At 37.5% G+C, this 24,189-nt stretch overlaps 3 protein-coding genes across 4 annotated transcripts; 2 read left to right on the top strand and 1 right to left on the bottom strand.

Annotated features, from left to right (window-relative positions):
* The first annotated feature begins 1,907 nt into the window (after positions 1 to 1,907).
* LOC124638576 (sarcoplasmic reticulum histidine-rich calcium-binding protein-like) lies at positions 1,908 to 7,623 on the top strand. The gene is made up of 3 exons (XM_047175594.1): positions 1,908 to 1,990; positions 5,258 to 5,297; positions 5,577 to 7,623. The coding sequence occupies exons 1-3, from the start codon at positions 1,976 to 1,978 to the stop codon at positions 7,550 to 7,552; spliced, it is 2,031 nt and encodes a 676-aa protein (XP_047031550.1). The 5' UTR covers positions 1,908 to 1,975; the 3' UTR covers positions 7,553 to 7,623.
* Positions 7,624 to 7,937: 314 nt separating this feature from the next.
* On the top strand, positions 7,938 to 8,676 carry LOC124638385 (single-stranded DNA-binding protein-like). Its single transcript, XM_047175332.1, has 2 exons — positions 7,938 to 8,024; positions 8,216 to 8,676. The coding sequence occupies exons 1-2, from the start codon at positions 8,009 to 8,011 to the stop codon at positions 8,569 to 8,571; spliced, it is 372 nt and encodes a 123-aa protein (XP_047031288.1). The 5' UTR covers positions 7,938 to 8,008; the 3' UTR covers positions 8,572 to 8,676.
* Positions 8,677 to 9,627: 951 nt separating this feature from the next.
* On the bottom strand, positions 9,628 to 24,187 carry LOC124638158. Of its 2 annotated transcripts, none has more exons than XM_047175042.1 (7): positions 23,903 to 24,185; positions 17,318 to 17,487; positions 16,512 to 16,711; positions 15,646 to 15,825; positions 13,409 to 13,523; positions 11,857 to 13,059; positions 9,628 to 11,774 (listed from the first exon to the last, which is right to left on the bottom strand). In XM_047175042.1, exons 2-7 carry the CDS (start codon positions 17,460 to 17,462, stop codon positions 11,371 to 11,373), a joined length of 2,247 nt encoding a protein of 748 aa, XP_047030998.1. In that variant the 5' UTR covers positions 17,463 to 17,487; positions 23,903 to 24,185; the 3' UTR covers positions 9,628 to 11,370. The 2 variants fall into 2 exon arrangements, with proteins under 2 accessions (XP_047030998.1, XP_047030999.1); XM_047175043.1 differs by having other exon boundaries at positions 11,441 to 11,778; positions 11,908 to 13,059; positions 23,903 to 24,187.
* Between the last annotated feature and the right edge of the window lie 2 nt (positions 24,188 to 24,189).

The following is a 24,189-nucleotide window of genomic DNA, read 5'->3' on the forward strand; positions in this document are numbered from 1 at the left end:
AACTACTGAATCGATTTGTGTGAAATTTGGTACAGATATAGTTTGAAAATAAGTTTATATGATTTCATAGACAATAATAACTCCTGCTTAAAGAATACACTACTAGCTAAGTATTAGTTATTTCTATCCAAGTGACCTACAACTGTGAGACTAGGTGCTTTTTAATTTATTTTTAGTTCAATAAAATGACTGAATAATGTATAAATAAGACTCAGTCTTAGTTTTATTTGTGTTCGTGTCAATGTTACTTAATCCCCTGGTGAATGAAATGATTAATTGTCCCATTAATAAGATCGTTTACGGAAAGTATATTGAGGTAAAAGAACAGGGTCCAATATAAGAAAAAAAACTCGTAAAATCTTCATTATATTACAATATCAACTCAATGTTACGTACATTGATAAAGTACATTACACTAGGTTGCATCAAAAGGGGTTCATTGACATACACTAGCCTGCACGGAATACCTTTATTAATTAAACGAGAAATACAGGTTAATGTATTGTACAACAGGACAGCGTTAAAGGCAAATAAGAACTAAACGAAACTAGAATCTTGGTTTTCTTTTCTCCCGGGATAAACCCGAGTGCAAGCGAGTCCATCAGGATGACCGTAAAGCTACGTACAGATGGTATGTTCTTACGTGAGCTTAAGGCTGTGGGTGCAGCGTGAGGGAGTGTCATACTCTTACTGACTAAAACCCATCATGTTCCTTCGGTAACTCTTTCGTAGCAGGCTTTGGTTCTGGTGGGCAACACTGGGGAGCGTTGGACTAAAGTTGGACTAAAGTTCTCTGTGTACACGTAACTTACTTAGAGTACACTTAACGAAGTGGGAAAGCCTAGTCTGTGCGCAGCTTTAGTAGGTATACCTGCTTAGTGCTAGCCCCTTAATAGTAGATGGCCTGGCTAGCGGCCAGTGCTACTAAACAGGAAAATGAGTAATTTTTTTAGTCTGTATTCTTAGAAGTAAAAAAATAAATAGATATTCTGTCTAGAGACGATCTACAAAAGCATGTAATACAGTCTAAAGTGGATGCCATTTTTGGACAGAAAAAATATCATTATTGTCTTGTCTGTGTGAGAGGAGGCGTGCGCCCAGTGTGGCATGAAAGGCTGATGATGATGAATATTGTTTACATTAATGTCAATTTGAAAATGTAGGTACTCATTATTAGGTATACAATGATTTAAAGACAGCACTTTTTCGTAACAAATCTCACATCACAATCAAATTACTGTGTTACTGTTATAGGTACCTAAAGAACCCATTTGATAGTAAAAAGTGTCAACATCGATCAAATGTGAAGACTAAGCGCAAACTTTTTTTTATTTATTTACCATAACACGAGATGACGCTAAGGTACCAGGGAACCAGTATTTCTGCTAAATATACGTTTTTAGGTATATATTAGCATAACCTGAACCGCAGTGTCTCATGTAGCGGTGCAAGCTCAAATATAGGAATTTAAATTATTAATACTCATCAAGACTGCATAGTGAATAAGTTCCTCCCTTAATACCAAAAAAAAACGCCTATCTCATTTGTATCATATAAACAGTTCAACTGAACTAAATATGTTCAGAGCAAAAATAATTGATTAAAATTAGAATAAGAAAGACATAAAATAAGTATAATTTTATTTAAAAAACATAACCGAGTCGCAAAAAAAAAACCTTTTTATCTTTCATCTAAACAAAATTCATTCAACACTCTCTAACTTATGTAGAGATTCGTAAAACATCTATCTCACATTTACCGAAACCACCCAAAAACTAGTAATTCTCACAGACAACCAAAATATCACACCAACAACATCGTGTTTTAACAATTAAGAGCTACACGTACGGGTCCAGCTGATCTACTCATTCCCTTGAACCCTATCGGAGTATATAAGCCATGATCATCAGCCCAAGGACACAGTCGTTGGGTAACCGTGCGCTCTCAATATTGTGTTACTGGTTGTTTTTATACTATGACTAAGTTCGTGGTGAGTATTTTTGTTTTGAGCTTTTCGTACGTCAGTTTTTAAGGCAGTAGTGAATTGTTATGTTATAAGATTAAAGTTTCTGGGCCGATTTGAAAAAATATAGTGTTAGATAGTCCATTTGTCGAGGAAGGCTGTAGGCACAAATAAACTACTATTAGTAGGCTTTTTATCTGGGTGAAAAAGTTCCCACCGGATGCAGAAGAAACCTCTGGCGTGAGCTAGTAAACAAATATAGGTTCTTACTTTAGAGAAGTCTAAAGCAGTGGCAAAATTAGTGCGTATCTTTCATGGATTACCTAATTATTCCTTCATTGTTCCTTATGAGTTAGTGAATTCATCACAAGCGCAGTATCATACAGTGTTTTCAATTCAATACCTCCTAAGATTAGGTACATCAGTATTAAAGATTTTGTTTTAAAAAGTGCTTCTGTCTGAACCCGAATAAATATTCAAATCTGCACTAAAATTATTTAGTTGTGCGTAAGAATATTTTTTGATAAATTTGCAATACATAAATGACCAGTGAGATAACAATTTTACACGCCCCTGTGGATCCTAATTTTATTTTTATTTTTGTGGCAGTCATTAGGCAAATGATTAAGGAATCCTTTTTATGAAGCTTATCTATGCAGTTAACAATAGTTGTTTATTGTTTGCAAATACATAATTATCAATTCATTATTTATTTGTCCATCGATAAGATAAGGTCTAGCGATCAACATGAGTACCTATGTCACCTAAGAAAACTTAGCTCTAAAAATCTCAGATTAAATCAATCTGAGATTTTAGAGAGCTTTTATGTAACATTTATATTTAACCACACTTGATAATACTATCTTCGTCATCTCAGGGTAAATAAGTACATTTTTCTTAATCTTTTCTGTGTAGACCTGTTACGTAGTAATATTATGAAGTTGAAGAGTTTGTTTGAACGCGCTTATCTTAGTAAGTACTGGCCGATTTAAAAAATCTTTCAGGGATAAATAGCCTATTTAATGAAGAAAGTTATAGGCTTTTTATAAGGGTGCGAGGATTGGAGGAAGTGAGAGAAACCGCAGGTGGAAACTGGTACTGGAGTATTATCTAAGTTTGTTGTATTCAATTAATCTCTTAGGGGGTCTAAGAGTTTTGAATTAAAATCTTAGAATCCTCCATGTTTTATTAGGTTAAACCTTCGAATATAGCTAACAAGCATGAAAAAATCGGTAAAAAAACTTTTAAGTTAAACGGTTTTATATCTTATGTGCACTGAAAAATAAAAAATAAAAAAACAGTTACTTACCTATAAACCTACGTAGGTGGTCCCGGTCATATTAGACTAAAATAAAAACGTGGGGCCCATTCCGTAACTATTGTTGTAATACCTACTTTCTTCTAGCTAGAGGTATAATAGGTGTGGATTGCATCGACTTACTATAATCATAACTGGAGATTTTGACAATCAATTATATTATCAGCCGTAGCGGCTTCATCAGCGAACGCCGAGCTCACGATCTACCAAAGTATAAAGATATGCTTTGCCATAAGTAGGATTTCAGAGGGCCCCACGTTTTTATTTTAGTCTAATATGACCGGGACCACCTACGTAGGTTTATAGGTAAGTAACTGTTTTTTTTATTTTTTATTTTTCAGTGCACATAAGATATAAAACCGTTTAACTTAAAAGTTTTTTTACCGATTTTTTATTATCTAGTTTTTAGTATTTAATGAAAATGCCTACCGAATATTCTTCATTCTATACATGGGTCAGCAGCGGTGAGGGAGTGCTAGACTCTTACTGACTAAAAACCGTTGTTTTTCGTCGTAGGCCTTTTATGTACCACGACCACGGTAACTCTTTAGGACAATCCCGCAGCCCAGGTAGGCCTTGGCCCTGTTGGGCCCCGTTGGGGTTGCTGACAGTATTCTACTTGAGTAGCCCTTTCATTTGATACCCATATTGAGGGGGTTGTGGAAAAATATGTAATCCGCCATTTTGTACCGGCGGCCATCTTGGATTTACAATGTTATTGATATTACTATATTGTATTGTCATCGGAATTAAAGGTGTGTACCAAATTTCAGATCAATCTGACAACAGGAAGGCACTGAAATTTTAATTTCTAAATTTGACCCAAGAATGAATAAATAATAAATAAAACAAACGGGGTGAGCTAAATAAAACCGTTTAATAATAAAAAAGCTGTGAGATCAGCCAAAATACAACGATTATAAGGGTCAATTCCCACTGAAAGAGCAGCGGCCGGCAGCGGCCGGCAGCGGCCGTAATTGCAAGGGATTGAGCGCGAGCGCGGCGGGCCGCGCGGCGCCGCACCGCGCCGCGCTCTTACATTTTCCGTGCTCTTCCGGCCGCTGCCGGCCGCTGCTCTTTCAGTGGGAATTGACCCTTATAGGATCGATTTGTAATATGACGTCAATCGAACCTTATATCTACTCTTCCGTTTAGTTTTTTTTTCAAGTAATAATAACACTACGAAAATAGTTTTATGGTGATGCAAGACTTGAGAAGTTTTTTTGAGGTTCGAAAGTCCATACGTCTATACGTACACTATAAGTCCATTAGTGCGGGAACGGGACATTGCTACTCTTGTATTCATCCGATATATGTAGTTTCAAGTTTTGAGTGTTTCTAAGACTATAACGATTTTCTCTTAAAAAAGTCGTGGTGGCCTAGTGGGCAAAGAACCAACCTCTCGAGTATGAGGGAGCGGGTTCGATTCCACGCAAGTTTCAGGCAAGTACCAATGCAACTTTTCTAAGTTTGTATGTACTTTCTAAGTATATCTTAGACACCAATGACTGTGTTTCGGATGGCACGTTAAACTGTAGGTCCCGGCTGTCATTGAACATCCTTGACAGTCGTTACGGGTAGTCAAAAGCCAGTAAGTCTGACACCAGTCTAACCAAGGGGTATCGGGTTGCCCGGGTAACTGGGTTGAGGGGGTCAGATAGGCAGTCGCTTCTTGTAAAGCAGGTTCTTGCAAGCGGTTGTTGGACTTAAAGCCGACCCCAACATAGTTGGGAAAAGGCTCGGAGGATGATGATGAACCATTTTCTCTTCACTTTAACGTTTTATGACAACATAACTCTTAGTTTTGTACCGCGCCTCTGGTATAGTAGGAATAGAAAAAATAATGCCGCAGGGAACGTCTTCAACTGGTATCGGTTCAAATTGATGGTCTGACCAAGATTTTTTCGAGGCCTATAACTATGATTGATATTAAGCACATTATTAATATTACTTACAACATGTTTTATCTATTGCAGTTAATCACACTGGCGTTACTGGCAGCCATGATGGCTTCAGGTAAATACAACAACATAGCAATAATTTCTGATTCTCTGTTGGAAATACTTAATATTGCAATTTGTTTGACAAAAAATATCTTTTTTAGGAACTGTAATTTAAATGAAAAGTTAGTTTTAATCCATAAGTTGATGGTTGACCATTTTTTATTTTATTTTATAATATCATCATATTAAATAAATATCATTATTATAAATTGTAAAATCCAATGGTAAAATTGTCAGCCTAACTATATTTTTCGAATGAAACAATATTAAAAAAAAAAACAAATTTTTACAGGAGACGCGAAACCTTACCGTAGCATGGGCAGCTACGGCCACGGCAGCTACGGAGGCCACGTCAGTTACGGACATTATCCCCATGACGACTACTACGGACATCATGATCATGATTACTATCACAAGCAAAAATATGATCATGACAGTCACGAATACGACCACCATAGAGATAAACATGATGAACATAAGGAAGCTTATGACCATCACAGGGAGAAATATGATGATCATAAGGACAAGTACGGACATCACGAGGTGAAATACGACCATCACGGTGACAAACATGATGACCACAGGGAATATCATCACGATGAGGATAAATATGATCAACACAAAGATAAACATTACCATGGTGATGTGAAATATGACCATCATGGTGATAAACATGATGATAACAGAAAATATCATCATGACGATGACAAACATGAACACCGTAATGACAAACATGATCATGAAAACCATTATGGGAACAAAAATGATGATCACAAGATATATTTTCATGACGAAGACAAATATGATCACCATGAAGAGGGACATGGCGGTCACAAGGAAGAATTAGATCACTACGGGGACAAACATGATCATAAAGAAAAACATGAACAGCATAAACAGGAAAATCATCACTCGGGAGATAAATATGATCACTTTAAGGATGAAAGTGAGGACAAGAGGCATGAACAACATAAGGAGGGACAAGACCATCATGGGGACAAATTAGACCATAAAGACAAACATGAACAGCACAAACAGGAAAATCATCACTCTGGAGACAAATATGATCACCACAAGGACGAGAGTCAAGACAAGAGACAAGAACAACATAAGGAGGGACCAGACTACATCTTGGGAGAAATTGAAGATAAACGGCACCATGATCACAAGAACAAAAATGAACATGAGCAACTCTCTGGGCAGAAACATGAGCAACATAAAGAGGATCATGATCATCATGGAGACAAACATGATGAACACAAAGCAGGATACAGCCACGCTGGTGAAAAACATGATCACTTGAAGGACGAAAGCCACGAGGAACATAAACATGAGCAACATAAGAAGAAACATGACCACAAGGAGGAACTAGATCATCATGGAGATAAACACGACCATAACGACAAACATGATGAACACAAATCAGGATATAGCCACACTGGTGACAAATATGATCACCTGAAGGACGAAAGCCACGAAGAACATATACATGAGCAACATAAGGAGGAACAAGATCATCATGGAGATAAACACGACCATAACGACAAACATGATGAACACAAAGCAGGATATAACCACGCTGGTGATAAACATGATAACCTGAAGGACGAAAGTCACGAGGAACATAAACATGAGCAACATAAGGAGGAACAAGTTCATCATGAAGATAAACAAGACCATAAAGAGAAACATGATGAACACAAAGCAGGGTATAGCCACGCTGGAGACAAACATGATCACCAGAAGGACGAAAGTCATGAGCAACATAAGGAGAAACATGACCACAAGGAGGAACTAGATCATCATGGAGATAAACACGACCACAAGGACAATGAACACAAAGCTCATGACCTAACCGGTGACATTCATGACCATCACTCAGGCACGTTTGAGTCCCACCTTAAAATATGCGACCACCAAAATGAAAAACATGAGCATCACGAAGAAAAACATGAAGAAATAGTTAAACCTATAGTTGAAAAAGTTGAGGAAATTAAACCGGAGCCGGTTGTTGTACAAAAAGAAGTACAGGAAGCTTTGGCCCAAGTCTTTGGTGGAGCAGCGGCAGCACAAGGTGTAGGTGAAGAGCAAACTGCTTCTATACAAGAATCGTCAGCCAGTGGACAGACTGGAACCCATGCCGCTGAGAGTCAGAAGGAAAAGGAAACCCACGCTGCAGTCAGTTCTCAAGGTCACAAAGGTCAACACCACGGAGGTTACGGTCATGGCTACCATTCTCATGGATACGGAGGATATGGTCATCATTGAGGCTGTCCCAAGGAGCGTTTAAGTTTTGAATGTACGATTTCGAATTAAAATTAAATATTCATTGTAAGGGATTTGGATTTTTTATTTAAATAAATGAATACTTGTCTCCCCTTCGATTTCCCAGAATAATTATTTTACATCGATGGGATAAAATTTAAATGAGATTAAAAACTCAAACTAGATTAAAAACTTTATTGCTTCAGACCTAAAATCCTAAAATCCTCATTGACCAGTAAAGAAAAAACCGACTCAAATTTTCTTCTATTCCACATACAAAATTTTGTAATACGAAAAGAAAATGCGATCCCATTCAGTATCATTTTAAAATTCATCATAAAATCATATTAATTTTAAAAACAAAAAATATTTTTCTGCTTCAGAAATCCCTAAATATTAGATTCGGATTAATAGTTTCTGTATTTTCTATAGTATTTTATCAGCAATAATCTTTACAAGATGTTCGGCTTTGGAGGTAAATATTTATTTCTTCTTTCTGGCTTTTTTTAGCTAGTGTTCCTGAATTGCTAACAACATGAACTTACGGCTTATTTGAACTAGGTACAGTAATATGCATCTTCAAAGCAGTCTTCGCAACTCTTGCTTCTATAGGTAAACCGCTGAACGGAATAAGTTTTGTAACCCTAAACACGTTTTATTTTCCAGGTTGCGGTGGATTCGGTGGAAGCCAAGGCTTCGGTGGTCATCAGGGCTTCGGCGGAGGCTTTGGCGGCCAGAACTTTGGAGGCTTCAGCCAAGGCATGCAAGGAGGTATGCAAGGTGGATTCAGGCCCTCGATGCCGGGCCAAGGCGGGTTCGGCGGAGGACAGCAATTCAGTAGTGGCGGATTTAGTGGCAACCAAGGTTTCGGCAGCAATATGCAAGGCATGCAGAACGGCATGCAAGCATCACGCCAGGGTCAGGGTCAAGCCCAGGGCCAGAGCGGCTACAGCAGTCAGCAAGGAGGCTACGGCGGCCAACCCGGGTACGGCGGCGGCTACCAAGGCGGATACGGTCAATAGTCCAGTACTGTCCATTGTGCATAGCTTTACTATAAGTGTAACAAGTTTGTGAGTAAAAGTCAGCGTTATCGTATTGTTTTGTAATAAAACGTTAGTTGAGTTAAACATGGTTTTTATTTTTACTGTAACAGTCATTGGGTAGGGTTCAAAGGGCTGTGAAAAGACAACGTGATCTTTGTCTTGCACAGAGTCTACTAGAGCTATCCCTGTCGCTCGCGACTCCACTCGTGTCAAGCACTGCATCCGTTGTCACACTACTTGGCTTTAGTCTATTGCTACGTCGTGCTATTATAGTGCACGGTACCGCATCGTCGCCGTGGATCGGCGCGTCACGTCTCGCCGTAATCCGACATGGTTAAGGAGATTCTCACACTGCCCCGCATGATGCAGCGTAGCGCGTGGATGCGTGTTCTTCCGTTGCTTGTAAGTACCTATCTCCGTTTGTATGGAAAACACGCACAGTCCAACACACTGAAAATGCATCCACGCGCGTTCATGCGGATCACGCGCATACACGCGGAGAAACATGCACCCCCGCGCGTAGGTGCGGGGCGAGACGCATGGTATGGCACACCGAATACCGCAGTGCCGCGCGTGATTTTGAATGGGCGAGACGCGTGTGTTTGAAAATGGATCTCGATGAGAGCCGCCGTGCGTGAATCTACAAAACGCACCTACGCGCGTGAGTGCGCAAAAAACCCGCACGATGATGCAGATCTGGACTCCTGCAGGAACGCGCGTAGGTGCATCGACACGCAATAGTCAGCATGATGCGGGGCAGTGTGAAGATCGCCTAAGCGCTCATCGTCTTTCTTCAACCTCTCATCTTTCTAACAAAAGTAGAAGAAGCAGTCTTGTATGATCCATACCTCTAATTAAACTGGCATATATTGGTGGAGAATATCAGCTTTTTCCAAGTCACAGCGTTCGTCAACGTTGCATGCGTTAACGACGTCCAGGGCGTCACTGGGTAAAAAAGTGAATTTAAACAAAAACTGAAATTTTAAAACTTTTTGGGTATTTGTCTAGAAAGGTTATGTAATAAAACTCAAAAAATCATAAAACAATAGTATTTATTTTTTCATTGTATAACATGTCGTCTATTCGCATTTGTCATAATTTTCGACGTTACGTGTCTCATTCGAACAACTAAAGGCAACTGAAAATCAAGCACAATATTTTCTTTATATAAATCTATCACGTATGAGAAAATCTAATTCTGTTTTATTATAGAAAAATACACGTCCTCAGTGCTTTAAACGCCTAATCTATGACGATCGCGCCACCACTCTGAAGAAAGGCGTATGTGCAAACGATACTCTATTTTCTATAAATACCACTCCCAATTTTTAAACTACAAACTATAGTGATAAAATTTTTCAATATTTGCCGTTACACCTTTCTTCATCGTAATGGTATAATTTATATTTTTTTATCGTTACACTGTGCATATTAATTAGACTGTGATCATAAAATTACATTATATTTATTACTTTATAACAAACGCACCCTCATAATGATGTTATAATTTCCCATTATTAGTATGTATCACTATGATTTAAAACTAACTTCTGTCCAAAATAAATAAAAACTCCAAACATCTAAATAAATATTCATTTAAATCCTACTATTTACAACTCTAAAAATTATATACACAGATCAATAATTTATATTATATGTAATAATAAATCGAAAAAGCGTTTTTATCTATCTCAACTAACATTAAAGCATTATAGAAGGCGAATAAACGAACACTATTATTACAATCATAATGATTAAGAGTCGAGCTATCCTCGGCGCCGCCATCTTGTCAAACGTAACCAATGGTACATGATCAACAGCTTACATTCATTCAACGTTACCCTGTCGTTAAGCGATATCATCCAACATAATTTAGTAAGAACTACTTCACATAAAGATTTGTTTATATTAATAACTCGTATTAGATACATCTGTTAGTTAAATAATGATTATGAGCAATAATTATAATTTATGTTATTTTAACGGCCATGAAACAAGCGTTAACTAATTAAATTAATTTGACCGAATGAAGGAAGTCGTTTCGTCCATAAGTTACGACCATCATCATCACTCAATAAATATGTGCTACATCTAAATTACTAATTATTGCTATATATTTTTCTTAACAGTGATGTTATTATTTTTAACAGTTATATTACATTTCAAACAACAAAATGTTAGTCACAGGCAACAAATTATAGGCACGTAAAAAAATGCAATATGCAAAACGCATTCGAATTTCAATGTATGCAATAGAGCAGAAATAAGTGAGGCTGCCTAGCTTTCTTGTGGTCGCTTATTCCATGGCCACACTTCTAACTATTGTTTAAACTCAGTTTAATTTAAGTCACAAACAATAATTTCAAATTCATAAACAATTGCCGGTGGCAACGTTAAATCTAATTTTACAATCAAATGGTAAAATATTCAAACGCGCACATTGTAACATCCATATTTCAATCTGATAACGAATAACCAACTATGTATAAGGAACCATTATGATTTGTAAATATACCCATAAATATGAAGAACTAAATCGAATACTTCATAATACTTCAACAGCTGCACAGTAACACATTCTTAATGTGTACAAACATTCATAATTTAAATAAACTAGAAACCGCAGCTAGCTGCAAATAATAATAATAAATTGTAGAAAAAGAAAAATTGTGCATTCATATTATAACAGTAACAAGATAATTAAAATAATACTAAATAATGATTAGATGTAAGTTGGCAACCCGAAAGTTTCGATGACGTCTCGAGACGGTAGGTTTTTTATATGTAGGTGGGGCAATGTTCTAGACTGGTGCCGCATGCGTCGCACACCTTCGCGTCTCGCTCGTTGACCAGCGTGCAGGCGGGGCACTCGCGGCCGCCGGACCTCAATGGTTGGATCTCAGGCCCCCGTTTAGACTTACCGCACATCTCACACGCCTGCATGCTCCCCCTATTCAAATACGTGCATGTTCCACATTCCCATTTATCCCTCTTCACGTCACTGGGCCCGGAGTCTGGCCTGTCCCGCTCGCTGTTGTGTTGGCTGGGCGTCCGACTGGCGGGCCGGTCGCGGTCGCCATTTTGTTGCGACTTCGGTGGAGAACGTCTGACGTGGTCCGTTTCGTCCAGTGATACTATTAATTGTGCTTTTAGGTCGTAGTTCGATGGATGTGCGTTTGGAACTGGAAATAAGAAAGAAATTCATTAAGTACAGTTTCAGTATAAACGTAAAAAATCCAATTAACGTTGAGCGAAAACCCTCACCTGGATTACTTTTGGAACTGTGTGCATTATTATGAATCCCATTCTCCAAAGCTTTTGTTTTCGGCTTGTCTGCCTCAACGGCCACAAACTTCAGTGGTTTTTTCACTTTCTTAACTTCAGCTGTAGTAGGCCCCGCCCCGTTCACTGCGCTCTGCTGCTTTATAATCTCCTTTCTCTCTTTGATATCCTTCTTGGAAAGAAGTTTCACCTTATCCGGTGCCACTTTGGGGGTTATCAACGCATCGGCCTTTGGGTTCCCTATAGGTTCTGGCTTTTTCACTTTCACATCGGATTGTTTCCTCGCCAATTGTCTCGCTCTCTTTACTTCTTGCTCCTGTTTCATCCTCATCAAGTTCTCCACTTTAGCTGTTCGGTACACCTCTTCATCGTAAGAGCGGTCGAGGTTCAACGCTTGTAGACCGTCCTCTAAGTCAAGGGTGGTCGGCTGATACTTGGCCCTTCTTTCCTCTCTGTCTAGCCTGTCGAGCGTCCTCGAATCCCTGTCGAGTGACGGCGAGAATCGACTCCGTCCGTCCCCCTCTTGGTCTTTGCTCGATAAATTCCTAAATACATAATCCCAGCTCTCGTAAGTTCCCATGCCGTCTTCCTTCGCCTTACTGAGAGCTGGTTGCGTATCTGACCGTGGTAAACTCGGCAATGAAACGTCACTTAATCCAGATTTTGACGTGCTATTTCTTCTAGAAGTTTCTGGATGTCTCTTCTTGTGACTCCTTTCGTCGTCTTTATACCTTTCGAATTTGCCGTTCTCGTAGACTGAGGGGGTATCTAATTCGATGAGTTGCGCGGTAGGGACAGCAGGGTACCTGTACTGTGCCATCGGTGGGTAGACGTTAACGGGGACTGTAGCTGCGTGCTTTATGGGGGCGTAGACTGGGGTTGGAAGCATGTAGGGGGATTGTACAGGGTAGTAGTAGGGGACGCCGTAAGGAGTCATTACAGGAATAGTGTTACATTGAGGGACTGTTACGGGTACGTCGGGGTGTACGTGTTGGGGTAAGGGGTACATCATGTGGGGTAACATGGGGGGAACCATGTAGGGGGAGCAGGGTAACATCTGCGGGGGCTCTGGGGAGGTGTCGTCGCACACGTGGTTGCAGTGCTGTGTCGCGTATCGGTCGTCTGCGAGACGGCTTCGGTAGGCGTCGGACACTGTCGTTGGTATGTTCGAGTATATTTCTGAACCTGGAATGTAAAAACTATAATGAAACTTCTGCTGAAACAAGCTGTTGATTTGATGATATCCGTGTCAAATTTCAGTAGGTCGACATAAAAAACGTAAATAATCAATTGAAACTTTCAATTTTTTGTTCTTTTAATTTATGAGTATTTCAGAATTTATGAATAATTGTTGCGTATGCTTTGTGTTTGCGTTTATGTGAGAGCGCAGCGCGGTTGTAAGGCTAGTAACACACGCGCCGAGTTTAAATACGGCTGGGTTACACTGACGGATTCCCGTAAATTAAAAAAAAAATAACAAATGCACAGAAGCTGTTGGTAAACCCTTTAATAATTAATAAATAAATGTACATACCGTCAGTATACTCGCAGTGCTTCCTGGCGGGCGCGGCGGCTCGCTCGCGCTGCACGTCGCGCCACGACAGCCGCCAGCCGCGCGACCACGCCTCCTCCCACATCTGAGACATTATCTGTAACAATACATACATTACGTTACAACAATAAACAAACCATACACACAGAATTGTGTATGAAGTATGAGGGCGCGGGTTCGATTCCACGTCAGGCAAGTACCAATGCAACTTTTCTAAGATTGTATGTACTCTCTAAGTATATCTTAGACACCAATGACTGTGTTTCGGATGGCACGTTAAAATGTAGGTCCCGGTTGTCATTGAACATCCTTGGCAGTCGTTACGGCTAGTCAGAAGTCAGTTAGTCTGACACCAGTCTAACTAAGGGGTATTGGGTTGCCCAGGTAACTGGGTTGAAGGGGTCAGATAGGGCAGTCGCCCTTTGTAAAGCACTGGTACTCAGCTACATCCGGTTAGACTGGAAGCCGACCCCAACATAGTTGGGAAAGAGGCTCTGAGGATGAGGATGACAGACGGAATTGTGTGGAATTTGTTCCAATATTTCTATAATTTGACCTTAAAAAAGTTCAAATTTTCAGCCTAAAATTACTTTTTAGGGTTCCGTACCCAAAGGGTAAAACGGGACCCTATTGTTTTCGCTCCTCTGTCCGTTCGTCCGTCCGTTCGTCTGTTACCAGACTGTATCTCATGAACCGTGATAGTTAGAGAGTTGAAATTTTTACAGATGATGTATTTCTGTTGCCGCTATAACAACAAATACTGAAAACTAGAATGCACGGTTTTTTTTTTACCTTTTTAACCTTATTCGCAAAAACGTGGAGGCTCTTCATGCTTCAGTTTTTTTTCTTTTCTTTTTATATTTCAGGCTAACATTGAAACGTGGAACTCACTTCTCATTCTTCTGTTATACTAGGGGCTTACTTTTTAAGACTTTTTTAGTTTCGATTCTTTATACTAGCGAAGTCGCGGTCGCTTCGCTAAAGACTGCATACTTTTATGTCGAGCTTTAGAAAAGTGGCAAATATAGCAAGGGTCCACCGAAACCGGAGAAATTTTTACATAAAGCTGTCGTCTATAAGAAACGGCAGATGGTAGCTTTTGAGGTTATTGAACAAGTTACGTTACACTATGCTGAGATCACGATATGAGACTTACAAAAGGCATCACGGTTTCTTCAGGCTAGGAAAAACTAAATACGATTTTACTTTTAATACCACGTTCACAATAATAATTTGAATGATTTATTTGACACGCGACTTTACCACTATAATATTTGTTTCATTTAATAGTTCAATTAATATGTTTTAATCAGTGGTTATTAACAATAAAAAATATTAATTATAAAAATCGACTCACTACTAACTCGAACGGCATTTAGTAAAGACTAACAAAGCGTATTGAAGCTCTCTCGGAAATCCTCTATTTGTATGTTTATTTATAAAAAAAACGTATAGAATTCTTATGAAACAATAATTATTCCGCCAGCTTTCAAACAAGAGTATGAAAAACATTCCATTGTATCTGAAGTATGACTACAGCTAATCGTTATTTCCGGAAATACATAACGGCACCGAAGCAGAATAACAGTAATATATCTATCTATCTGCGGTAATCTATACTGTTATAATAAAGAGGAAATATTTTTTGTTTGCACCCTAAATACTTCGAAACTATGGAACTGAACTACTTAAAAAGACGAGACTATTTATTTGTGTTTATCAGATTTTACAAATCTATACCCATTAATTCAGCCTTATAATATTTGTATAGATAGATAAAAAGCATGGAACATTAGCGTATTTACAGTGTGTACATAGCCAAAACGCATCCATGGGAAACTGCTCGCTGATACTTTGTAATGCTGTTTTTTAATTTGTGATTTCAAAGTATACACGAATTTTGCGTACTGCTCGCGTATAATTCGTAGCTTAGACATGCACATGCATCTTTCCAATTTATACACGGTCAAATTTAACTATACAAAATTAATATTCGGTAAAGCATTAAATAAAAATGGCTTTTGAATCTGAGTTTGTTTATTAAAAATGGGTGCTAATTAAACAGGCTTCTTTTTAATATCATTATTCGCCCCCAAAAATGTATGTTGCCTTCTAAATTACTAAGTCAGCGGCAATTAACGAGCATCTAAATAATACTATCTTAGCCTAGTTATCTAGTTATATCTTCTAAGTAAACCACTCTAAATACAACTCATTACCTGACATTCACACTGCGCGATAAGTGCATCCCTGGACACGGCGGCAACCATATCGGGACATATTGGTCCGTCGAGCTCCAACCGACCAGCTCCCATGGATTTGTAGCCCATGGCTTGCAGGAGAGTTTCTGCACCCACCATGTTGGCTTCCACCTCGTGTTTGAAGTACCCGCAGTATAGCTGGGAAAAAGAAAGCTTTGCAGTAAAGTAGGTGTTTTAGAAAGAAAAAAAAAAGAAAGAAAATAAAATATACCTACCTATTTATTGACAGAACTCAAGACATACATACATATAGAATAAAAAGTACCAAAATAAATACGAAACTACTAAATGTGCTAAAAAGTAAATAATAAGGATCAGTCACAAAAAAAGGTCAGTAACGATAAGGTTTTAGGTCCGAGTTCAACGTCAATTTCCGTATACTTAACAACTGTTTACTATGAATTTTTACATTCAATTTTCAAAGTAAAGAGTTACTTCGTTACCACTGGCTTTTGTTTGTCCACGATTGTTCTAGTTCTAAGCTATTTTGTAACACCTGTTCTATAGAGCTACATTGTGAAATGCAAATAAACAACTTCTTCACGACGGTGGTTTAAAACGTATCGATAAAATAAACGAGTAATATGTATGTGAATTATGACAAAAAATCTTTCTTGGAGTAGGTAGGTACAGCTTTTCAAATTATGAAAACTTTTTAAACATCTACTGTTAGGAGACACTATAGTTTTTTTCAACTCTTTACTATGTAAAAAAATACGCGAAGGCAAATTTTCTGCACAGCATGATTAAAGATCATCAAGATATCATAACCTATCCTTTTTATATCTATAGGTTCCTAAACCTTACACATTCCTAGTACTCACCCGTATAACCTTATACTCCTTCCTCCAAGGTTGGGCCAGCAAGTTGGCGGCATACCTCGCCAGTGCCGCCCAACCCAGCCCGGCGCGGTACGCACTGAACTCCGGCAACTCGTTTAACGTCCTTTGGAACACTTTGCCCGTCTCGGATAGCCCGAACTTGCACTCGTGAGGCACTAATGATAGGTATTCTATTATGTAATCTGGAAAACCAAATAGATATACATCAGTTGGTTATGGTTTTTGGGCCTTATTGTAGATGTGGAGAAGATAGTTGCGAATTTATTTCAGAGAATGGTTCTAGTCATTCTTTAATTATCTAAAATCGTAAGGCTGGTTTTTGGCATTGCTATTCATTATCATTCAAAATGTGGTGGACCTGACTCCTAAGGTCATAGAGGTCGCATCTCAAATACCAGCATAGCAAGGACTCGAAACCTAGCATTAGGTACTTCAACAATCAAATACGTCTATCTATATAATATGCCAGTTGTTGCTGACATTCGAAAGCGTTCAAAATTTAAAACAATGCCTGTCTTATCTAATAAACTTTCACCGAAAGTTGAGACAATAAGCAGGATTTTGCTGCGTTTCTTTAGTACTGAAATGACGACATCATTTAAGCACATACGTTTAACAATGCACAGAAGTTAAAGATTATTGAAACGTTTAAGTCTGTCAACCAGTCTGATATTCTGGCATTGGGTCAAGGAGAGAGATAGGCAGTCGCTTCACGTAAAAGGCTGGACAGATGAAGTTAAATTCTAATATGCCCTTGATTTAAGACCAGGAGGGGTCATAAAGCATACCTTCAAGCTTCTTCTTCTGCTGCAACTTGTCAGGACTGTCATCCGTCTCGAGGTAGCTGTAGTGCGCGTCTTCGATGCGGCGCCATAGCGTGGGCAGCCGCTCCCGCAGCACCGCGTCGCCCATTCCGGAACACGACATCACCATCACAGTTGGACAGGTCAGGGGTCAACTGGGGAGACAAACGAGCTCCAAATAAGTAACCTTACTTACACCTTGATTTTTAAGCGTCAGAATCACATTCTAAAGTTTGTCGGTTCTTAAAGAAGTAAATGTTCAGATCATGCGTATAAAACACCGGTCTCTTTCCGGTCGTATCGGATTGCCGGATTTCGGACTACGAATAAGAAGGATTAGGTTGCACCTATGTCTGCAATACCTATAATATGTCCTACGCCACTGGCTGATCTCCTTAAATGAGAGCCACCGCGGCCGGCGATAGGCTGGGACGCGATTTCAAAACACAACAGTTTACGAATTTCTTGAGTCAATACAATCACGTCTGGTGTGTTTAATTTTTTTGAAGGTATGTATGTTTCATCTGATGTCTAGAGTTATGTTTAAGCGGCAAAAGAAATTGCCGAGAAATAGTCAAAATGTTATCTTTTTGTAGAACAAATCAAAATCTTCTATGTGCAATAATAGAACCCTAAAATCGTCCATTTAGAGTCCATATGAGTTGTATTTCACCTATCTCATAAGAAGAGGAATAAATAGCACTTTTAACCAGTTGTACAAATATAAGACGAACTTATCACTAATACTTCATTACTAGGACATTCGTATCTCGTTTCAGTTTTCTCTTTTCACGCATGCCAATCGTGGTAAGAGTTGGCACAATAACTAAACCGCATCACAAATGTTTAGGTGAGTAAATCATTTCAAACCACTCAGTGTTTTGCAGTTTAACCTACATTTCTTTCAGTACAAGCAGTTAAATATAACATCGTAAATTAGTTCACTGATATCTGACATTTAAATGTTCAGTGATACTATCGTAATGTTTCTGGACATACTATAAATTAAACTGGTACTAATATCGTGATAGTTATCGAGTCGTTAGCATAGCTAGTTTCATCAGTAGATCGGGTAACTATTTTATGATTCAGGATAAAGCCCTGAATATAGGAAGCTACCAGAATTGGCTCTGAATCTCGACCCTGACTGATGACTCATTAGTCTCAACGTGAGTCATCACTGTTCAATAGTTTTTGTTTGTTATTGATGACATCGACTTCGATTATACAATCATAAATAATATTATGACCTTCCATAAGTAGTGTATGTATTGGAAGTACTGGCTGCAAATCATTAGATCTACTCAGAAAAAAATGAAAACAAAATCCCACTGCACCATTTGGCAGAAAACCTTACCAGATCGAAAACTACCTAGGTATTTCAAATCCATCTGGAAAGTTAGTTCAAAACAACTTACAATAACGTCTGTGTTACATTGTGAACGCACTTTTATTTACTTTCGATAAACAATAAAATCACGCACAGCCCGCAATCAGAAAAACAGAACGGACTGGTATCCATGACGACAAACATTGTTATCAAACAAAGAACAGAAACAGAGAGGTCGTACGCAACTTTAATGCGAAGAGAATTTAAAAAACTGCTTCGTGTATCATGCAGAGGAGGGCACGCAAATGCAATTATTATAATAAAGGATATTATGCTTTATTTTCATGTCATTAAGGTTTAATTTACAGTGATATGTTGTAAGCTCTGGCAGTCAGGGTCAAGGCGGACTGCGACAGAAAGGCTAGCGTCATTGTGAATGTTTTCTTTGCAAGTTTCTACTGCATTGATCGCAGTGTGATCCACTCAACTGTAGGTATTTACATACTCGTACATGCGAAAAGGGATACTGATACTGCCCTTTACGATTGCCAACGACCTACAGATGTCGAACAATTTATATGCATCTTTTTTAAACGAAATGGCAAACGCAGCCATGTACTTACATGGGTATTTTATTGCTTCCTACTATTTATTTACTTCCTATCTTAGTCATGTGTTGAATTGAAACAGGTATGCTTGTTTCGATGGACGAGGCGACTCCTTTGAGGCGAGCTCAGGGGCCCGATTCTCCTAAGTTAATAATGTCAAAATCGAATAGAAATCGAATCGCAATATGATCGCAATAGCAGTTTTAACCATATCGGGCATTCTGCTACTAATATAAGACCAATCGTATTCCAACGACATTCGATTGGTTTGTGATTGGTCTGCTATTTTGGTGATTTTGGATTTTGGTCTATGCGGTAGTTTGCTCTACAATCATATTGCAATAGTTAATCATTTGCAAACAAAAAGATTAATTATTGAATGACAGAAAAGGATAAAAACGTTTATTTCAAAGAAAAAATAGCGAAATGCTACATACGTTTCAATCGTAATCGAGTCGGGATTGGATCGCAGTCGAACGTGAATCGTATGTTGCTTAAGTAAAATTAGGAGAATCGGGCCCCTGTACTAGCGATTGGGTCATTCATAAAAGTCATTCTTATTATAAAAATATTTATTGTTCCATTGACGACCGACACTACCAAGGGAAAACGCCAGTATTCAATAAACACACAAGTTGCAGACCCTTTGTCTTGTTAAAAGGACTAAGGTATTACCGTTCCGTGCTCTGGCATACACAGAGCATAATGCGAGGGGGTCGGCAATCTTCGCAGTCAATCATCTATTGAAGTTCGAAGCGCACAATACGGGTGTGAGTCATACAAGCATTGTTCATCAAATACATTGATGCCGATACTCCGTCCATTGATGACAATGCGGGAATTATGTTACTCGATATTATGTTGTATTTCAGTATATTGCATTGTATTGTATTGATGATTTATTTGTTATCATGTAGACTTTGTATAGCGTGGAGTTCTAATTCTGACTCAAATAAGGATTAATCACAGCTATGGAATGATAAATGTAAACTGATATTCAGACTGAAATATTTTTAAAAATTAGCTTAGTAAACAAATAAGGTCTTGAGAGTCAAATAAAATTAGAAAATTCGACAACATTATGGAAACAAAGACAATAATTTAAAATAGCTAACATGTTGACCTTATTTGGAAACATTTACAATTTCCTACTAAGCCAAACAAATGTTAATCAGTTCATTAAGTTAATGTCTCATTTAAATAATGAGTCAGAGTGACTGATAGCATAATTGCAGTCCGCTGGATAAGAATGGAGGTGACAAGTCAATTAGCGTTGAAGCCAGTCTTGAAATATGATAATACTGAGCAAAACATTCCATAAAGGCTTGTTAGTTGTTAGTAGTTGTGGTCTGATCAAATGACAGTCTGTGGTTGGACCAGAATAGTGTCAGATATATCATAATCTGACTATTACGTGACTGAAACTCATCTAGGGTAAATACGCCAAATGTCGGCCTCCCCCCAAACTTCGGCCGTCTGTACATTTTCAGCTTGCATTCATTCAAAAGGTAATTAAGTGTTAGTTTTGCTCCTGGAATTGCAACCTTGGTTTATACTCTATACGTACAAATCGTTACTATCCGATTCTGTCACTTACTCTTCTCATACTGAGCGTCAGTAGCGATTGCGCCGTTGAAACATCAAATTCGCACGTAAAGTAGCTTACTCGAAGTGAATACTCACATTTTGGGGATTGATATTAGAACGATAAAACATTTATTTATTTTTGTTTTAAGCTTGATTATCACTAATGGGTGATTTTTACTATATTTTAAGATAGTTTTTTCAGCGTTTTGCGTATATTTTTCAAGGAAAAATAGGAGGCCGCCATTAGGACAACAGTTTTGACTTAAAACCGGAGTCTCGGCCGTGGCCGACTTAAAGCAAATGCAGTCTATTTTATAAATTCCTATTGTACTAATTCCATTGGCTTAACAAGAGAATTTGCAAAGCTTATAGGAAAATAGATCTATTTTACGTTTAATAGCCAAATAACGGCCGGGGTGATATTAGTTGAATCTCGAGATATAAGGTACAAGAAATAGGGGCCGACATTAGAATCGTAAATAATCGTAATGTCGACCAGCCTCGAACTCAAGCGCCACTATACAGGCTGATGAAAAAATACTTTTATATTTTTTCATTTTCTCAAAATGAAATAATTTATTTATTATATATGTAAAGGACTTAAGTTTAAATGTAGAAGTTGACAGTTTTGTAGGCATGTTTGTGGTAGATTTATAGTTTGGGACTTGCTATCTATTAAACCGTTCTTATTAGCTTCAAAAATATAAATGGTTGGTCGTGAAAACGACTTTTTTTGTTTAGGGGAAACAAAAAAATATTTTACTATAAATTAAACAAATACAATTACAAATGTATACTTAGTATTATATTATAATTCTGCTAAAATAAATCATGTAATATTTGTCACTGCCTTAATTTAAAACAGCCTATACCCGGCCGACATTTGGAAAAAACGCGACCGACCTTGGGCCGTGAATGGCCGACTTTAGGGTTTTTCTGTTCTCGACGCATCTAAGCCTTATAACTTTTTTCTTTTCGTAAAAATATCAATCTTATGCCTATAAACATGACATAGATTAATCAAACTATCCAAAACCGCATCAGAAACTATCTTTCGTTGGAAACTGACGGTGCTATAGCGAACCGCAATCAGAAAATCGCTAAGGGGGCCGACATTTGGCGTATTTACCCTATGTTACTTCCACCTTTGCCACCTTTTTTAGGATAGATGAAATATTGAAATAGATAGAGTATTTTAGTGTACTTTATTGAAGCGTAAAATAAAAACTGTAATTCCAAGTACCCTATTTTTGAGTATATTTTTGAGCAACTCTTTTGAATAATCCCACAACATCATATTGTTAATAGAAACTGATAATCCTAATCAGTCACAATATTAAATATCAGGTGTGTCGTTCACAATCACATTAAATGAAATGCGTTAATATACTGGTTATTATATGTCGATTAACACAAAGGAAAAAGAAAAATACGTAAAAATAAAAAAATGAATTTTTCAAACAAAGTAAATAGAATAAAAATGTGTGAAAATTGGAACACCATATAAAAGTCAGTCATTACAAACAACTGAACCTCTCCCTTGAAGACTGACAGCTGTCAACTGATCAAAACATTCAATACTCCTAACTTTATCTCTGCTTTACACATGATGTTGTAAATTAGAAAAACGAAAAATGACTCCTGTGGCTAAACCACTGAATGGATTAAGTTATTTGTTTTACAATTCAGCATAGAATACCATAAAGTATGTGTGATAAGATTTAATGTGATTGTGAACGGCACACCCTGTATATGTACTACAGAATCCAGTTTTGATATGATTGTGTATATCATTTAACCATCATTTAACACATTCTATGTAAGTAATTATAATATTATACTAATATTCTATATCTTAGAGGTAAGTTTCTAAGTTTGTAAATATTAATCTCTAGACTGAATCGATTTTAGAAATTCCTTCAGCGATAAAAAGCCATGTTATTTGTGAGTGTTATAAGTTATATTATATCCAGATACAGGAAATAGATCCCCCAGGACGAGAATGAAACTGTGCATAACATTTCCGTCTTTAAGTAAATAAGGAAAAATTTTAAACATCAGAATTAAAGATTTCAAAATAGTTATATCTAAGTATCGGGTTGATGGACTGATAATGGTTTCACATTGATAACAAATGTAGAAGTCAATTTGTTGGTTACATATAATTTTGTGATAAGATAGCTGTAGATATAGCGTGTGTATTTATATGAGTCATAGATTACTGGCTGTTCTTTGTATAGTATTTGATAACTGTACTATTGATCCGGCAGAAATTATTTTATAACTTGAAAACTGAGAATAAAGTAATGAAGAAATTATTTTTTTTTTTTTATATACTTTTATGCAGTTAACTAGCTCTGGAAACAGAACTAATTAACCTAGTCCCCATCCTAGTTAGTATCAGCACAGATTGTGTTCAAATTCTAAATATGAATTAATCTGGTTAATAAGAATTTAGAATTTGTGAAGCCCTCAAGATTTTAAAATAGAATATAAGCTTCACATGAATCAAAATATTATATTGACATTGACTAAATACTCATAGTATAGCTGTAGTAATTATATCAACATTTTAGGTACTCATGTCACCTGCTTCCAACTTGATTGACTCATGAACTTAATGTAAACAATAGCAAAGCATAATACTATGACAGTGTATCATGTTTGTACACAAGCACCACTCTTATTATGCAACCCAATTACTCAATAAATTTACTGCAATTCAATAAACTGGAAAATCAAACTCAATTATATACCCAGAAAATTATATTATGGGTGTAGATTATCACACTGTAACTTAAAACCATTCTAAATAGCTCTTTTAAGGCTTAAATACTAATTTAAGACATAATATAGTGTGTAAATTAGACATTTATCTGGATAGTAATTTATTACATTAAATGAAACCAAGAAAGCGACGACGCAAAAAATATGCTAATGATCATACTCCCACGCGACGTACCAATGTGCGATTCATATTAGATTTAACCTAATTCTAGTCTACAGCTGTTAACTATAATGTATGCTAGGGTCTAGCGAACTTACCGTACAGGAAGAACATTCTTTTTCTGGATGTCAAAATTTATTCCAATGCACCGAAACTAGAGCGGACAAAAATAGTTCACCCAAAATAACAATGCGATAGCTCCGAACTGATTTCCAATTATCACAAACAAATATTATACACATTTCATAATCACAACTGCGATCAACTTCCAACAAATGCGATAAAGCCCCAGTAAATATTTAAGAAAATAAAAAATAGTAGAACAAAATTTTGGGATTTTGTTTTGACGTTTACTTACTACTACCGGACACAGATTACACATAAC

The sequence above is a fragment of the Helicoverpa zea genome, chromosome 17 (assembly GCF_022581195.2).
Source record: "Helicoverpa zea isolate HzStark_Cry1AcR chromosome 17, ilHelZeax1.1, whole genome shotgun sequence".
Classification (NCBI taxonomy): domain Eukaryota; kingdom Metazoa; phylum Arthropoda; class Insecta; order Lepidoptera; family Noctuidae; genus Helicoverpa; species Helicoverpa zea.

Excerpts from the sequence above, each read along its gene's own strand:
- LOC124638576 (XM_047175594.1), top strand. Across the intron at positions 5,298-5,576 it reads GGCAGCCATGATGGCTTCAG|GAGACGCGAAACCTTACCGT; the intron begins GTAAATACAACA and ends AAATTTTTACAG.
- LOC124638158 (XM_047175042.1), bottom strand. The coding sequence starts at position 17,462 with ATGGTGATGTCGTGTTCCGGAATGGGCGACGCGGTGCTGCGGGAGCGG. Across the intron at positions 15,826-16,511 it reads AGGAGTATAAGGTTATACGG|CTATACTGCGGGTACTTCAA; the intron begins GTGAGTACTAGG and ends TCTTTTTCCCAG. Across the intron at positions 11,775-11,856 it reads CAGTTCCAAAAGTAATCCAG|TTCCAAACGCACATCCATCG; the intron begins GTGAGGGTTTTC and ends TCTTATTTCCAG.